The 18,425-nt window shown below is 44.0% G+C and overlaps 1 protein-coding gene and 1 long non-coding RNA gene across 7 annotated transcripts in view; one reads left to right on the top strand and one right to left on the bottom strand.

Annotated features, from left to right (window-relative positions):
* Nucleotides 1-3,907: 3,907 nt before the first annotated feature.
* Nucleotides 3,908-18,425, bottom strand: part of FAT3 (FAT atypical cadherin 3) — a 682,631-nt gene continuing 668,113 nt past the window's right edge. For 3 of the 6 annotated variants that reach the window (XM_051850335.2, XM_051850355.2, XM_051850343.2), the window contains 6 exons: nt 18,049-18,202; nt 15,617-16,278; nt 12,565-12,678; nt 10,553-10,612; nt 9,965-10,000; nt 3,908-9,345 (listed from right to left, as the gene is read on the bottom strand). In XM_051850335.2, coding sequence (XP_051706295.2) covers nt 8,723-9,345; nt 9,965-10,000; nt 10,553-10,612; nt 12,565-12,678; nt 15,617-16,278; nt 18,049-18,202 — 1,649 coding nt within the window. In that variant the 3' untranslated portion in view covers nt 3,908-8,722. The remainder of the gene's footprint in view (nt 9,346-9,964; nt 10,001-10,552; nt 10,613-12,564; nt 12,679-15,616; nt 16,279-18,048; nt 18,203-18,425) is intronic. The other 3 variants (XM_051850359.2, XM_051850369.2, XM_051850349.2) reach the window with 2 other exon arrangements.
* LOC127492080 (uncharacterized) overlaps nt 16,268-18,425 on the top strand; it is a 102,319-nt gene continuing 100,161 nt past the window's right edge. The window contains exon 1 of the long non-coding RNA XR_007921073.2: nt 16,268-16,328. This is a non-coding gene — a long non-coding RNA (uncharacterized lncRNA). The remainder of the gene's footprint in view (nt 16,329-18,425) is intronic.

Genomic DNA, 18,425 nt, shown 5'->3' with positions numbered 1-18,425 from the left:
CTTCTACACAGCAGAATTGTATTTCCCATGTTTCCAGAGTCTGGAAGTCTGAGATCAGCACACAAGCATGGTATTTTAGACAAGTGAGTTCTCTGGGGTCCTGTTTACAAAGGAACGAGTCCCACTCATATGGGCTCTGCTCTCACCATCTAATTACTGTTCAAAGTGCATCCTAAGGATGCCAACATATGAATTTTCCATAGTCTTTCTTATTTTAACCTCTCAAATTATAAGACTGAGAAGCAAAAGTAGTCGTGCCAAGAAAATATTCACCAGTGAACTGAAAACTCAAAAACGTACTTGTAGTCTCCATTCTTAGACCTCCTCCTGCTTAGCATGGAAGGCTTGCATCAAAGTCTGTGTTGCTCTTGCTGCCTGGGGGCTTCGTAAACTTAGTGCCAGCTCAATGCATATGATTGACAATGAAAGGGCACATCTTGCAAAGCTGCAGGATTGCCCCCAAACCGAGAAAGACACGTGGGAGAGCTGGGTGAATCTTGTGGAGTGCCACCAGTGAGGGACTGATGGGTAAGAACACATGACAAATAAATGAGGACAACCACAGAAAGGCACTTGCTGAGAGGATAATTTGAATATGGGGGGTTTAAAATACCTCTGATATTTTTAAAGAAGTTATCCTGTTTTTAGTGAGATTGGAAGTAGTGTGAGAAAGATGATGCAGAGTCGAGGGGACCTTCATGTTTTTCTTTGCATGACATTGTATTGTTCCTATGTTTTTTGTGAGAAAGTCATCTACTATTTGAAGTAAATTGTTCCCAAAAGTATAAGTATTCTCCTTTTAGTAAAACACATGTCCAGTATCTATCTACATAGAAAATGGCTTGAAAGCATATATTCTGATAAAATATTGGTTATCACCATTGAAGACATATGTAGTGGTTTTTTATGACACCTTTGGGGCCTTTCCTCATTTTTATATCTTGTAATGATCTTGTATTGCTTTGGAAAGAAGAAAAAGAAACAAAAATAACAGCACAAAAAGTTAAAGGAACATTTCACAAAATGTTCCAAAATTTTCTATTTTTAAACCACTTGTTCCTCTCTGTTATTTTTTGTGCCAGCTTGTTCCAAGATATCATTTATTGCTATATAGATATGTTGATCCAAATATTTGAGATCAGTATAAAGTAGACATAATTGGCTGAAAAATAATTCAAATTTTAAAGGTGAATGCAGACAAAAATGGAAGAATTTTGAAAAATGGGCCCAGACGCTTTGAGCTGCATATCTGTGTTGAAAACTGATATTTTATTTACCAAAAACTGCCAGTTATTCCAAACTAGTGACCAGAGAAGATAATTTTTGCACCTGTTGCTGATTTGACAGAATCATTTTATTGACCAGCTTGCATTCATTCAGGAAGCTTTTGGCAGCAAATTGTGAACTGCCAGACCCTTCCATGGAGAAAAACTTGCAAAGGAGTAGGCCTATGTGAGCCTATAGCATACATTGCAAAAAACAAAAAAAAAAACAAAAAAAAAAAAAACAAAAAACACCTGCTAAGTTTGGGCAAATAAAGGAGTGTCATTTTGGTACAAATTTTAGAGAGACTGTGCACAGAAAACCTGTCTGCTATTCTTGAAAAGGCCTGTTTACACAGTTAACTCTTGAGTGGTGACTGGGGACTTGGATGTCAGAAGAGTTCCTACTATTTCCAGAACTGACTCATTCTAAGCTGTGCAAATGATTTCACTTATGTTAAACAACTACTTTCCTTCTAGGGATCTGGAATTTCAGTGCATTGAGGCAGAGGCTGCCAGCCTGAGTAGTCCCCCAAAAAGCCTATAATCTCCAGTGGATCCCTAGTAGGCAATGTTTCACATATGGGCTACTAGAGCTGGGGGAGACTAGAGCACCTTCTCTGTGACTCCAAGGGGAAAGGATCCTTGGAAGCTTGTCTGGTTTGACTATGCCCCAACACCTTTTCCTTTCACTGATTCTGCTTAGTATCCTTTTGTTGTAAAAGATCACAGCTGTGAGTATGACCATATGCCAAGTCTTGTGAATCCTGTGAGTCATCAAACCTGGGCATGGTCTTGGGAACCCCAGCCAGGGGGCAGGGAAATAGTGACCTTTCCAGAGTGAATTATCTCCAAGCTAGAAGCCAGTCCTTTTATCCTGCAGAAACAGCAGTCAGTGAGGACAGACCTATTTTTTTCTTTTTCCCCTTCCCCTAGGAGACCAGTGCAGTTTCTTAATTGACATCTATGGGTTTCTCTACCATTTTTGAGGTATGGATAGAGATTTAAACTAATTCTCTTTCTGCTAGGGGTGGCTACATGAAAGACATCAATATTTTCTTATTGCTCAATTCATGATCACATCATTGTGCTATGGGGTTGAAAGTCAAGGGACTTCCAGCATTTTCAACACTTGCTTCTCTTGAAATCCTTCTCACTGAAGTTGCTAAATTTGTCAAAATGAGGAAGGATTTAGGAAGACAAAGTGATTTAGCTGGAGACATGAATTTTTCAACTACAAATGTTTCATGAGCACCAGATATACACTGGGAATCTGGGATACAAATATAACAAATACAGTACTCTGTCCTCAATCAATTTATGGAGCAGTAGGGGAGAACTTGTGCTGGAGTTGGCTCCCATGAGCCAGTATCTAGTGCCTGGATGGATTGAAATCAGCCAGCCCAGGAGTATTTGCACCAAGGAATTGGAAAAATACAACAAATTGGCATGCTCCTGGTTCTGTGGTTGTCAAACATTAACCTGCACAACACTGGGGTGGATGGAGAAGTAGCCAGGAGGCAGTGAGCCCTGCCAAATTGAGCTGTTGCAATCAACAAGGATTTCAAGCAAGGAGAAGGAGAATGTCTAGCTGTGACTATTCCCTGGGGAGTGGCTCCTCTGCTCTAGGATCCTGGTCCAGGTGAGGCAGATGGAGTTTTGCTGCTGGTTGGCGTGGCCCACTCTAAGGGCCTTTATTTCCTGGTGCGCAGACCTCAAGCCTCTGCCTCCCTCTCGCAAAGGTAAGGGAGAGGGCACCCCTCTTCTTCCAGTGTTATTCTTAGTCTCAGAATAACTTGTGATTTCATTTCCTCTTCAAATTATCAGTGTGAGTTCCATTCCACCCACCCCGACTCTTCACGTACAATGTACATTTTAACTGAGTTGTACTGTGTATAGAAAAATTTCTGGAGTTTTTGGAAGAGAAGAAAAGTCAAGTGCCAACTGTGCCATTATTCACTCCCTTCCCAGATGCATTAGCAGGAAGCTGGATCACACAAGCAGAGTAGCTGGACTTCTCATCAGGAAAAAATACCGTAAAATGTTTCCAGTCAGAATTTATGTAAGAATGAAAGTCTCCCTGGAGGTAAGACGTTCTTGGGGGCAGGGGATGGTGGAAACCACAGAAACACAACAAGAATATCCCCATTAGATCAGAGAGGGCACGCCTTAGACCGCTATCTTTGAGTCAACCTGGCCTAGAGGGCTTTGACTGGCCTTTGTACCATGTCCTACTGAATGGCCATACTAGTAGTTAATGAAAGATAAACCAAAGGAAATACTTAAAAGGAATTGAGGCATGCTCTCTCTCATGTGGGGTTTAAAAAAAAGGTCCATCTGAACTTAGAATGGTGCTTACCAGAGGTTGGGAGGTGGAGAGGGAGGATAAAAGTGGGGGCTTCTAGTGTCCCACAGTACTGGGGGTGATTCTAGTTCACAATACAGTATCATATTCTGTGTAAGGAACTATAAGAGGAGTTGGTAGGTCCAACCATAAAGAAAAGACAAGGAAATTGAAATGCTTATTATGAGAATTGCTTACCTTGATCACTGAACACTGGTAAACATGTATTGGAATGTTGCACCATACACCATGAAATGTATAATACATGTTAATAGAAAAAAAAGTCAACACAATTTCTTGTTTCATTTTTTCTTTTTACTTGAAAACTTGTTTAACCTTCAAATTTTGGCAGTTACAAACCTGTACACTGTTGATTTATTATTTTTTGGCTATCTTTTTATTTTTTGTTTTTGTTGCTTTGTTTTTCTTTCTTTTTTTTAGAAAAAGACCACAAGACTGAATACTACCAACAGCAATCTATGCAGGAACAATTCATCTCCTGGAGGGGTAAGATGCCACTTTCAGTGTCAGCTTTCCCCTTGCATAAAGTTTGGTGTGTGATGTGTGTGCAAGTTTAGGTGAGTGTGCAGGTGAGTGAAGAAATGATAGGCTTCATTCTCACTCTGAAATCACAAACAAATCAGGTACTTAACCATTGGAAAAAAAATTGTTTTTAAAAATGTCAATGAATACAACACCAAAGGAAAATTACAGTACATTTTGAAATTATCAAAAAACGTTATTTTCAAACCAAAAATCCATTTTTTTATGTATGTGTAGTTACCTCAAGGATTTGCAGACCAACAGCGTGAATGACTTAGAATTATATTCGACCCTCCAAATTAAAGCATCCTGATAGGCATCAAAGATAGTATCTACAAAAGCCTGGAAAATTGAAACCATTTATATATACAATTTTATAAACATTTTAAACACCAAAACATACATCTTTTACAAACCAGCCTGTTTGCAACAGGTAAATGTACAAGACAATCTCTCCAATACAGTGCTTAAAAAGAACTGCTTCCATTTCCAAACACATTTGTCACTCCCCAAATGCAGTAGTATGGGCTCAGAAAACTGTTAAATAGTAGCAATTCAGGTATTTGCTTGCTGAAAGGGTACTACTGTACAGACTAATGGGTCCAAACACACTCCACATGTCTATGCAATCCTCTAGTGCATCCTAAACACTGGAAGAGACTAATTATGGCCTTTGTGTATTATTATATACTTGTAATTATTGCTTTTCATTATTACATAGGGAAAGAAATACCTTATTCTTTTCCTATCTCTTAGCCAGTTGGCTAAATACTACCTGATGCTAAACCCACAAATAATGACTTTAAACTTCAGCATTGTACAAGCAGAAGCTCAAAGACATTGCAGGTTTCCATCAGAATAATGTGCAGTTGAACATTGCAGGGCACAAACCAGCAAAAACACATAACCATCTTCTCATAGACCACACAAAATGATGACATTTAAGAAATGCCTCTTTGTATCTCCATTTCCCATGGGTGGAAACCAAAAACTGAAACCCTAAAAGCCCAGCCACGTTGGCAACATCTGCACTGAGAGGGCAGCAGAGTGAAGAGGCCAGACACCCATCTGGACAGTCCATGCACAACGAACACTACCTCTTCCTGGGTGAATTCATAGGAAATTGTTTTTTGGATCTTGTGTGATTTATTTTAATGGTCTCTTTTCTCAGTTCCCCTGACTTTGATGATTCAGACACAGCACTCATGGGGTGCAGTTGGGATAGAAGGAAAGTAGGAGGCAGGAGGGAGCCAAAGATCATACAATGCCTCCTTTCTTTCTTCCCAGGCCGTACAGGTGATTGCCAAGGGGCTATTCCAGATAAATCCCAGGAATAAATTCCCTTTCAAGGACTTCACACTGACTATCTGTTGTGTTGTACCTCCAATGCATAGATTTGACCTACTCTTCACATTATCTTTTACAACAGCATTTCATGAACGCGTGTTGCATGGCTACATGGAAAGCTGGCATGGAATGGAAATCAGCAGCACAATACCAACAAAGGAAAGGGAATGAAGGAAGTAATTCCATTATTCACTTTCTGCTGCCCCACAAACCAACAACCTGACCAGAATGTGTGCAATGCAAGTAAAGTGCCTATAACAGGTAGTGGAAAATGGCTTGCAGGTACATGTTAGGAAAAAAAAAAAAAAAGGAAAGCTTCTAATTAGTTTAAATATGTTCCACATGTTTCACTACAGTGGAAAAATGGCCGGGAAAACATCAGCCGGTATTGATGTGAAGGAAAAAACCAAAATCAGACATGTACCTAGCAGGTACTATTATCACCCATTCCACTACAATTGATGACTGGTCTGAGTTCACTTCTGTAATTATCATTCCACCCTCATTTTAGCAACATTCATTTGGCAAAAGCAACATTTTGGTAAATGTCCAAAGAAATGTGTGAATTCTGTAACTACACCCTTCCTAGAGGGCTGCCAAGAAACATGAGCTCATGAGGCTTCCAGAGAAATTTTCTCCATGAGATTTCTTGCATATTGCAAAGAATGGAAGGTGGGAAGACCAAGGACCCATCACAAGCAAGTGGCTGCCCTCTCAAGGTAGTAGAGTGGTAATCACTGTACTACAGAAAGGAGATTGGATAGATGGATAGGTCTAGTCTTTGCTCAGCTACTTACTTCCTATGTGAGCCTGGGAAATCATCTCTCCCTCTCTGGACATGTTTTCCTTTTTATAAAATATGAGGGTTGGATTAACCAAATCTTAAGGACTTTTCAGTTCTTTGAGTCAATGGTTATCCCTCCTACCTTCCATCCATGGCCTGACTGCAAACCAGAAGAGGTATCATATGTTTAAAGATAATGAATCAAAACACAACACATGATTGTCTAATATGTATTTAGCTGTAGAGCTATTCTGCAGAAAATCAAGGGAAGAAGATATCTTGAAGAAAGAGGTATTTTATATAGGTCAGAGCGAAGGGTGGGCACAATTTTCTTCGGTGATTTCTCAACTGCACTAGGATCTATTTATTCCTTCACTAGTGTGTCAGGCAGGCATTTTTCCCTCAAAGAAATGCTGTGTAAGCAACAGTGACACATCAGCATTAATCTCATTCTAATATTTCCTGGGGGCAAGAAATGAATTGTTGGTTTTACTTTGATGGTTTTTATGTCACTGCATTATTAAAAGCATAGCGGTGATTCTATTCTAGACCATTAGTTTGTCATTTTCAATGCAATCCTTGCAAATGTGCTTCTTGCATAAGAAAAATACCAGACTATTTGCAAAAGCAGTCTTAGTGAAATTCATTTATCTCAAGACCACAGTATGGACAATGCCTTCCACGAGTAGTTCTGACCAAGAGACAGGAAGAGAAAGGATACCTGTGAGATGTATTCATTTACTCAGGGAAGTATGGAAATAAAGGATTAAAAAAAAAACCTTTCAGAAACATTGACTCCTACAAAGAAGTGGATTGAATGAGTACATTGAAATAACTAAAACATGGCTGAGTGGATGACTTGCAGACTCGGGACAGTACACTTTACACACTAATGTCATATGTCACCAGAGACTGTGAATACACAGATTTGCTCATTAAGCAGATAGTGCAAATATGCATTTACTTACCCTGGCCACTGAACAGGCCATCATCTTATTGAAGCCAAAGAGGAAAGTCACTCAGCTTGTCAACTCTGAGTTGAGTAGTGAATGACTGGATTTCCAGTGGAATGATTCTCCTGTCAGTGTTGGAAAGTCATGGCCAAAGCCCACATCTCCAAAGGGGGAGGAGAACCCTTGAGTGTAACGAAACATGACACCTTTTTTTTCAAACAGAGATTAGTTCTGGACAATTATAACAAAATACCATTTTTAAAAAGCACAATTTGGCCTTAATATAGAGGGTAGTACCAAAATAAAGTTAACTGAATTGGAGTAAAATATGGCATTTGGTGTTTCTCTAACATCAGAGGTCAGAGAAATTGGAAGGGAGGCCATGCTCCCTGGCAGGGTTTTCTACACGTCCATTTCCTAAATCCTTCACGTTTGCTTTTCTCAGAGCAGCCTTATGAGTGCAAGCACATATTTGTACATACGCCCAGACACACACACACTATTATAATTTATACACAATAACTAATCTACTTTCTCCTTTAAAATGTAACTGTGTTTATAGTGAGAGTGCTACCAATTTAGAATAACATGTGCCTTTTATCTTCATTATCAAGAATTGTGATTATCCAGGATGAAAACTTTGAAAGCATCATATTTTCTCTTTTTTCCCCTGAATTTGTGAATTCTGTTTAAACTTGAAGTATCTCTCATTCTAGAGAACAGTACTTGAACAAAGGGCCAATGTCATCAGCGATATCAAAATTGTGGTTATGGCCAGAGATGTTTGCCAGAAAACACAAAACCAGATAATCACAATCTTTCCAATATTTGAACATTAACCTTCTCCCCAACATACAAACCAGAGCCCAAGTAGCCTCACGTGGCTCTTCACTAATATCTTTCTCATAAAACCCATCTATATCATATTGGATGCTTAACACAAAGATAACTGAACATACTAAAATGTTACACCTAATTTTATAGCTGAAAATTGGGCAGCTTGTGAAAAAAAAAGTTGATTTTAAAGGCTTCAGCCCATTTTCTTGTTTGTTGAATAATAATAGTTTCTTATTTCTTTCACCTAAGGGACTAACTTCTCCAACACTCGTTATTTTCATTTCCTTGGCTCAAGGTTACATGCAACAATGCCCCTCTGATTGTTGCCAGTTCTTAATACTGCAAAAAGTCATACAAGATCTAGGACATAACTTAGTGGGTGAAATAATCCCCCATCCTTCCATTCTAAGCCCTCGACCCAGGCAGCTGCTACAAGGATTATCAGTTGCCCCTCAGAAACAATTTCTGAGCCGTTTTGTCCCCCTAATTGGGATCAAGCTTGCTTGTGACAGTATGACTTGTGACATTTCTCATGGAAAAATCCCCCACTTCCTCTTTTGTTGCACAGACCACTCTCCAGTAAGACCCGAGCCCAGCCAGTCTCCTTCCACTCTTTCGGAACAAGCAGGGCCAAGCTCCCGGGATGTGTCTTCTACACTTGGGTCTGGTGCTGGGTCTCCACAAAGGGGAGGTGAAGGCTGGCGAGGCTGAGCTCTCCCACGCTCTCGTAGTCACTCACGGCCACTTCGGAATCGTCAAAGCCACAGTTGGCCGACACGTCCGAGGAGGAGGTGCCTCTGGAATTGTGCAAGGACAGAGACACGCTGTCTGCTGGGCCCGTGGCCTCTGCACCCTGGTTCATGCTTACGGCAAAAGTACTGAATTCACGGCTGGCAGGTGGGCCCACCAGGTCTGTTTCATTGGGGAATGGGTGAGGAGGGAGGTACTGGCTAGGATGGAACTGGGGCCTTCTCCTGCAGTCTGGGCTCAGCGTGCTGGCCAGGGAGACAGGCTGGGAGGGGGGCAGGGCCTCATATTGGTCCGGGAAGTCCTCGGGCAGGGGAGGAGGCAGCTGGTCCTGACTCATGAACTCCTCTTCGTGAGGAGGTGGGTATTCGCTGTCGATGTCATAGCCGCCCAAGTAGTAGTCGCTTTCCAACTCGCGTGTGCTGCCCTGCTGTGCAGATCCTACATCCTGGTTCTCGTAGTTGGGCACTTCCTCTATGTCCGACAGGCGGGCACCTGGCATCCAGTCAGAGGTGTCCCAGTGATAGGCTGTGAGAAGAAAGCCAGGGCAGTTAATTTCCTCTGGATGGGAGCTGGGGCAGGGCCAGGAGGAGTGGAGAAGGGACCTGACATGCAATTTGTTAACATCCCGGAGCCTGGAGGAGGCCAGGGTCAGCCACATGCTCCTTGCAAGGATCTGTCGGGGCAAGCCATGCTCTGGCCTGGGAGAAAAGGCACTGGCAAGTGTGATGGGGTGCCTAATTGCAGCAGACTCACTGTCAGCTAGGCTGTGATGGGGCCAGTGGGGACATGCTGAGGAAGCATAGTTCTAGTACCTCTGCCCCTACATCACTCCCTCTTCCTACACACATGCTAGGTACAGAACCAGGATGGCATCATGCTCCCAGTAGACAGAGCAGGAGGTAGAGAGAGATTCACCCACTGCACTGTGGGACACAGGATGTGGGAGGATGTGCAGGCAAAGGTATGAATCTCACGTGCAGGGCATGATGCTGGGGGAGAATGGTGGTGGAGCTTACACCTGCAACACTGAAGACAAAAGACACCTGGAACATGCAAATTCAGAGAAAAGAAACTTAGGAGGCAAGGAGAAGGACAGGGTAGGCACAAACTCAGCAGTGCGATGCTAGGGGTGCGGCACAGTCACCTCGGTTGTAGTTCTGCCCTTGGTCCATGACAGACACTGTTTGAATACAAAGTGGAAAGTAAAACTGACAAGCCAAGTCACGCATGAAAAGACAAAACAGAACATTCCAGATGGTACAAAAAATGTTTCTAAAGGCCTACAGGAAATGATTAAGTTCAGGCTTTTTTGTTTCTCTCCACTGTTATTTAGGAACTGGAGACATGAATCCCATCTATATCTTGCCTTTATCCTATTAAATTGCTAATGAGTTACATGATTGAATCATTTCTTAAGTATTCCCAGCTCATAGTAGGTGCTTGATGAATATATATTGATAGAAGAATGAATTTAAATATTCATCTGGACACTCACTTGGTACTCTTACGTTGAAAAGAATTTTATACAAAGAGCACACACCATATTCAAAGAATCATGCACTAGATTTTTCTTTCCAAATTTTAACATTTACTCCATAGGAAAAAAAAAAATCCAGAATCTCATTTGACTCCACCTGTTAATGCCCTCTCTTCTCCTAGCTGGCTGACATCATTTCTACAAGGTAACTCTTTACACCAGGATATTGTACAGAAGAAAAAAAAAAGTAAATACCTTCATTCTCAATAGTGTCAACTACATTGTTGACAAGCTGAATGACAGTCACTATGGATGCTTGTGGTCAGGAAAAGAAGACAGGAGGCAAAGGACAGCTTCAGGTTAGTTCTGTATTTTCAAGACATGTTAACTTCTTTTAACCACTACCACAACAGCCACCAAGGCACAGCATGCAAATACCCAAGCCTCCCCACAACCAGTCCCTGAGGGAATGTGTCAGTGGGTACTTCTATCTAGGAGAAACTGCAGCAAATCCTGGGCCAGCTCTGCTGAAAGGCAGGGGCAGCAGGGATGGCTGGGTCATAAATTCACATCTCATGGTCCAGTAAAATCAATCGAAGGAGGCAGTGGCTCATCGAGCTCATGCTAATTTCTCATTAGCAACTCCCAAAGGTTTTCAGAGGAACATCTCACTGTGCCGAGGGATAATTATTTGTTGGTCAGTCATGCTGCTTAGAACCCAATGACAGGGACGGAGCATAACCTTTTCAGGGTTGATAGCTTCACTCCTATGATGATGGCACCCAACCTAGAACAACCCAGGGCTCAGCCCCCACTAGGAAAGGTGTGGGCAGAACCGAGTTTGACCTCTAAACCAGGGAGAATTGTGAAGCTCTCTGTCTACATGGACTACCTTACACCTGATACTTGCAGTTTGTGAAAAGCTGATCAAATGTAAAGTGAATTTGCTGAAGTTCCTAATTGCACCTGCGTTAGCTGAGGCCAACCCACAGTGTTGAGCACGGGGAGCAAGTGTGTGACCCTGAGGGCACACACAGATAGTCTATGAGGACAGTCACTGCATATCAATGTTGGAGCTGCTGCCTGGAGTTTGGAACCTGTATGCGCCTGAGTGTCTCCACGTAAAATGCAAAGACGACTACTTCAAGGCAAATAGAGTTGGGGTGTGCCCTTGACCTTCTGAGAAGTCAAAAGAAGTCAACTGTTACAGTTCATTTTCCCGGCAGATAAATAGGCTTCTGAACTGTTCCCAACTACCAGGTTTTGGGGAAGGAGGTAGAAGAAATTTGGGCAGTGGGGGTAGAAGTAGCTTATTTTACATCCATGATTGTGTCAATGGGCTCAGAAGGCACCTGTTCCTAAATTTACCTTGGAGGTGAGAACTATGCCATTTTGTACTTCTCAGTATAAAATGCCCAGTTTTAGAGAAAATATTTTGCAAATATATACAGGCTGAGTGCTTACATAAATTAGTAAACATCTCATTTTTGTCAGTTGCTGCTAAGTGGGGCAAGGACCTACGGGAAACATACAGGCAGGGCTGCTTGTCTCTGTGGCTGATTCTTTGGAAGTATTCTTGGTGTATCAGTCCATGGCAGATACTCACAATTTTATGACTGTTTCTGCCTCCATCCCCCACCCTGGGGAAAATGACCCATCCTCCAGAGCTGCTTCCTCAGCTCAGAAAACTTGGTGAGTACCTGCTCTCCAGGCAGGAGTTCACAGGAGGCAGAGACAGTAGCTCACAGTGCCAATGCAGGCTGTGAACCACATGCAGTATTTGGGCCGTCTGGGCAATTTTTCTAAGGTTCTGCTTCACAGGACCCCATTACCCCAAAAAATTATAAAGGAAATTCAGCTAAATAAGGGTGCCACTACTGGTACTACAGGAAGCTGGTTTTGTCCCTTAACTAATTCCCAATGATGGAGAGACTGGGTGAACAGTGGGAGAGGAAGGGATCATTGACAAAACTAATAGAAATAGACAAATCACTGTTTATGAGATGGGATTAGGTGGTTCCAAATCAAAGGGGCTCACCCTTGGAGCTTCTAGGGAACTTTGTCAGCCCCTGACAGACCCGGGCCTGCTCATGGCTGCAGCTCAATAAGGGTCTCCTTTGGTAAAGACACTCAACAATGCGGTCAACCAGAAAGCCCATGAAACGAAGCCAGTTGCAATACCGTTCCCCTACCCCCAATAAACACTGTTTTCTAGCACCAAGAAAACCAGACTCCACCTGCACAGAACAAATCTGAAGACCCCTTACCATTGTCATCACCAGAATCCGACTGGAAAGAGCTGAGGGACTGGACTTCAGAGTTGCTGCCTTTATTGCTGCCTGCAAAGCAGGTCACTTCTCCTGGGTCATCAACCCCTTTGCCTTCATGGATAAAGAGAAAGCAGAAATGACACTGGTTACTGTGTGCATATTTCTAGTCCTGTTCCCCACGCCTCCACCTAGTTCACTTCCCGGGACTTTTCCGTTTGCTTAGAGAAAATAATTTAGCTCCATAATAAAAAATTGATTGTGCCACTGGGGGCAAAGGTCTGTCAATCAAGTGATTTACATTATGGATTCAAAACCCTTAACCCATGGTAAATGAGCTTCCAAATAGCTGACAGCAGAAAGTAGCTGTTCCTTCCTTAGAGTAAGAGTGAAAGGAGGATGAAGTGGCTGCACTGCTCTTTGCCATTCACAGTTAATTTATATCATTTACATGAACCTAGGTGGTGTCAACACCAGGTTAAATGAGATTACTTTTAAAATAGGGATATAAATATTTTATAGGGAAGAATGCCATCACATTTCTCCTGGCTTCCATCTCTAGGGAGCGAGTGGAGTTTTCAGCTTGGCCGCCTAGGGGGCAGTGTTGCATCACTTTTAGGAATGACAATGCTCCATGCCCTGTGTCTGGCAGGAGGGTAGCCTGTGGTGTGGATGCGCTCTTGGCCACATACTTATTCCCTCTTTGCTGCACTACAGCAGTCTGAACAACACACACACACACACACACACCCCGGAGGAGTCACTTTCTTATTTGATTGACTAAAGGAAGCAATAAAAACAGCCCATATCTTGAGGTTGTCAAATGAAAAATGAATTAGTTGTCCAGAGATTGTCTCACCATCTAACTCTGCCTTGCTAGACAAAGAAGGAAATGTCATCAATAAAACCCAACAACACTTTTGGGGGAAATGTGAATTTTTGCCTGAGGTGGATTCTGGAAATAAAACTGTCACATCATGAAATGGGTGGGGGAGGAAATGATGACCAGGAAAAGCTGCAAATCATCATGCAATGTGGTGGCACGAAGAGACCTGGACTTGGAATGAAGGCAACAGTCGTTCCTCTCCAGGGCCACAGAAATCACGGCTTCTTCCACCAAGGGGGAAGGCAGGGGCAGGCACGGTGGCTTGGCCTCTGCTGTCAGAAGTGGAAGCCACAGCAAAATGATGAACTGGATAGACAGCTGATACAAACAAAGCAGAGAGAGATGCCAAGGGGATATTCACCTCCCAACAGCCATGCCAAGGCGGGCCTCAGAAAGGCACAAGGTGTGCATGAGCTCAGCCCTGAACACAGATGGAAATGATCCACCATGGCGAGCTCACTGTTGTGCTTAATATGCCATTCTCCTTCTCACTGCTAAACTAATAAGAGCTGTTAGTTGATTGACAATATTCTGATAGAGCCTTATTCCAAGATAATTTGAGAGGGAGCACATTTATGGTGAAAATCTAAGGGCAACTACTTAAAATACATAAAGGAGTCTACAGAAACACAGAATCAGCATACAGCACATTGGGCAGCACTAGAATAGAAGGAACTCATCCTTAGCTGCCTTTATCATTAATAAATCCCCTCTCTCCCCTCTGGCAAAGCTCCTACCAGCAGCGCTGGTCAGAAGACAGGCTTTGGGGCCTGACACACCAGACTTGAACCTGTCTCTTCCTCTGGCTGGTTACAGGCCCTCGGGCAAGTTCTTTCACCTGTTCAAACCGACTGTTCCTTCATGAAATGATGGGCTGGTAACAGCTTCCACAAGGGGCAGCTGTGACAATTTAAGGGGATGACACCGCACACAGCTTTATATTCACTGGCTGTCTCTGCCTTAACAAATCACTGCAACCTTAACTCTTGCTCTCTGACTTCTGCCTGGATGACTCCACTGGGAAGCTCTTGAAATCTTAAGAATCACCTAAGTGTCAAGCTCAGTATGCATAGATTTTTCTTTTCGCCTGTGTCTCCTTGATGGTTGTACAGTTCTTGATACTGCTGGTCTTGCTGGCTGACACGCTCTTGGCTTCTGCATGGCTATCCTCTCCTCCTTCCCTCCTCCCCTGGTTGGCTGGGGTTTCTCTGCCTTCCTGCTTGCCCCTCAATGACCACTGCCCACATGCAGGCATCTCTAAGGTTCTTTTGGAGGTCTGAGAGGACCACCTTCTCCTTTGTCTTCTTCCTCAGTGAGCTCACCTTGGTACAGAGTCCACCAGCCTGCATGCCCATGACCTACACACTTTTGCCTGCAGCCCTGACCTCTCTCCTGAAATATGGTTCTAGACCCCTGTTGGGTAAACCCTCGGGCATCCTCTACACTGATCAAGCTGCTTCCGGCTTCTGGAAAGCCCTCTCCAGAGATCTCAGCTGCAGTCTTGGATGCCCACTCTCTCTCCATGAGAGTGCGCCCTATCTCCATGGCAGCACAAGCTCTCCAGCTCCATCCTGCACCTCCCTCCAATACAAACTGGAACCCTCGGAAACCTGTGGTACCCCAAACACTGCAGCTGATGGGATGCAAAGCCTCCGACCCTGATGGAAAGCCACAGGGTACCACAGAGCTTCCTTATTCACATCCTGACTGATGCCTGGGGGAAGAAAACAATATTGTCTCTCACCTAGAGGCTCACAGACTCCACCTAACTGGCTCTCTGCTCGTCCTGTTCGCTGTCCTCTCAAGGATCAGACAGAGGCAGGGTTTTATAATGTAGATCTCACACTTGCCTGCCTAAACACCTGCAATGGTGTTTCTGTGAAAATGCGTCCAGCTCTGCCTTGGGGTTCACCAAGCTTCTACTACACTGGCATCCTGGGTGTTTTTCAACACAATCTTTTCCATCCCAGGGCCTTTGCACTCCTGACTCAAATACTGCCCGGTAAAGCTCAAAGGAGAGGGAAACACCATCACTGGGGCAGACTACTCCTCCTGCCTTGTTCCATGGACCCTGCATTGCAGCCAAGCGAATGGCTGGTTTTTCCCTAATCATGTGCGCCCAGTAGCAGGATGCCTCTTCCCTCCAATCCATTCCTTCCCACTCACTCTCAGTCCCTGCGTCCCAGCCATTCTTCCGCAGTGAGTCACAGTCCGAGCGGCAGGGCGACACGGCCGGCAGGTTGGGGGCCACGCTGCACACCACCACTCCGCGTCTGGCTGTCAGAATGCGGGGAGACTCGGGGTGGAAGGTGGTCATCTCCTGGTGTTCGCCGCCCATCCCATCCACGATCTTGTCCAGGTTGCTCCTGGAGTCGCTTTGGAAGCAGGGGGTGTAGGCCATGGGGCGCACGGGGACCTGTGGGGGCCCCACCTCCTGGTAGACGTTGCGGCCGTCGCCGCCGCCGCCACCGCGCAGGCTGCGGAAGGGGATGCCATTGCTCTTGTTGAGAAGGGCTGCCGTGGCGGGATCCTGCACCAGCGTGATGTTGTTGCGCGAGTAGTTCTTGCGGAAGACCTTCTTGCGGAAGACAATGAAGAGCACGACCAGCGTGAAGATGACGAAGAGGACCACGGCGATGCCGATGAGCTCCTCCTTGCCCACGTAGGAGTGGCCAGCCTGGATGTTGGGCACCACCACCGGGCGCAGCGCACAGTACTGGCCCACGTAGCCCGGCGTGCAGTTGCACAGGAAGGAGCCGAACACGTTGACGCAGGCGCCGCCGTTCTCGCACTCCTCGCGCTCGCACTCGTTGACGTCCTCCTCGCACCTGCACGCACAGAACACACAAGCCCCACCCATCAGGACCCGGAGGCACAGGTGAGCAGGCACAGGTGAGCGCAGGAAAAGCCGCTGTCTTAGTAAAGAAAGCTTTCAAGGGAAAGGACGAAGCTTGACAAAAATGGGTGTATGGGTGAGGGTGGAGGTGGGTGTGATTGAGGCATTTCTGAGCCCACTGCGGTGCCGTCATCAGCGGCGTTAACCCAGTCTCTCCCACATAAGGGGTGTAAAGAATGTGGTAGGAGAAGGGTGCTGGTCTCAAATCCTCAGGGCCAGAGGCGTTGCAGAGTTCAAAACTGTGCAATTCTAGAAGGACATACAACACCTCTCGCGTTACGTAAAACACCACTGCCCTCCAACAGGAGTAACTGGGGCTGCTGGAGGACCCCATGGTCCTCCAGATCATACAACAGATAGGCCAGTGTTTCTGCAGGTAGTCGTAGGGATATGCACACTAAACCCTAAGACAAGGAAGAGCTCCACAGTAGTTTTGGACAGATTCTTGCCACCAAATTAGTTTTCCACAAACGTACTGAAAACTCTTAGTCCTCAGAGCCTTGGCAGATAAACAGCCATGAACCTACGTGCCCAGTATAGGGTTTTCTAAGAGGGACGGCTTTGGTTCTGGCATTTTCCTCTAATGGTTACAGTAATTTTTGGTCCCTCTGGGAAGCTGGGGAATGCGGGGGGGTGGGGGGGAGGGCAACATATCTCCCAGAGTCTATGCTTATGGCAAGAGCTAATGGTAATGTAGACTATTAGGAAGAAACGACTCCAGCATTTTAATGAAAAATAATTAAATCATCTTATTCTCTTTAAAACAGCCATATTTGGCTTTGATATAATTACAAGGCAAGCATTTAAGTCATTATATCTTAGTTCAACATTATTTGAGATTATAGACCCTCTTTCCTTCTTCACTTTTTCTACGCTAGCAGTTGTTGGGATATGTTCATTGAAAAGGCCCAATCAGCTATATTTTTGGTAATCCACCTTTTTATATGTAGTCAGACGTCCCTAATTTGAACAGATTGAGGCCAGGTCAGCCGGAAATTAGTCAGAATCACAGAGTATTTAAAAGTAAATGCATCTTTATTACTTGAAATTACATCCAGCGATTCAAAGCCAGCTAAGTATTTCCTGGTAAAGTCCTCAGGAGATTTGCTTTAATGAATACGTAAGACTGATCTGTAATTAGAGTATCACTTGCTTGAGATTACACACGTATATATATTTACATATACTTCTAAAATGAATGGGGACAGTTGAAAGTGATATTTTACGAGGAACTTAAAACATTTCCTTTCCATTTGGCTAATACTTTAATTTCACACTTTGGAGACAAAAAAAAACAAAAAAAACCTGGTTTGCATAGGAAAGGTAAGTTTTAGTTTCTCAGAATGACCATAAAGTGTGAGGCAGTAGAATCCAATGAATGGATTCCAGGGAAATGGAGAGTGCCTGTTTCATAATTATACCCAAAGTAGTAGGGGTATAGATGTCTTTCTTTAAAAGAACTGTATTCTCAATTACTGAATATATAATAATATTTTCAAAGTATAAAGTTAAAAATATAAATTACCTAGTCATCCTGCCCAGAGACAGTCCCTATCAATCACATGTAAACACTTTATATACTACAGACATGAACTCTTAAAGTGTTCTATTAATGGTAAATAGTTTATCCCAGTGAGTTGCTTTTTGGTTTTCTCAGCATAAGCGCTTAGCACAGAGAGAGACTTCAGCACATGTCACTTACGTGACTCCAGTGAGCCCGGCTTTACAGCTACAGATGAAAGTGTTTCCTATTGGGTCACAGGATCCCCCATTCCGGCAGGGGTTTGGGAAGCAGGCTGTAATCTCAGACTCACAGTTTCTCCCCGTGAACTGTGAGAGACAGGTACACTGATAGCCTGGGAAAACAGAGGACCACATGAGCCAAGGATGCCACTGGTAAAGTTCAGAGTGTGTGGACTGAGCTGTAACCTGTACCCCACCACCCTCCCTTAATTCCTTGTTGAAACATATTTTAGGCAGGGCCCAGATTCCAAAGATGATCAACAAATTGAATATTTGGAACACATGTTGCCACACAAACACTAAGTTACAGTTTGGACTCCCTGCTTGTCCACATAA

Source organism: Oryctolagus cuniculus, chromosome 1 (assembly GCF_964237555.1).
Source record: "Oryctolagus cuniculus chromosome 1, mOryCun1.1, whole genome shotgun sequence".
Taxonomy (NCBI): domain Eukaryota; kingdom Metazoa; phylum Chordata; class Mammalia; order Lagomorpha; family Leporidae; genus Oryctolagus; species Oryctolagus cuniculus.
The sequence above is the reverse complement of the archived record's forward strand: the minus strand, read 5'-3'. Positions and strand labels throughout refer to the sequence as shown.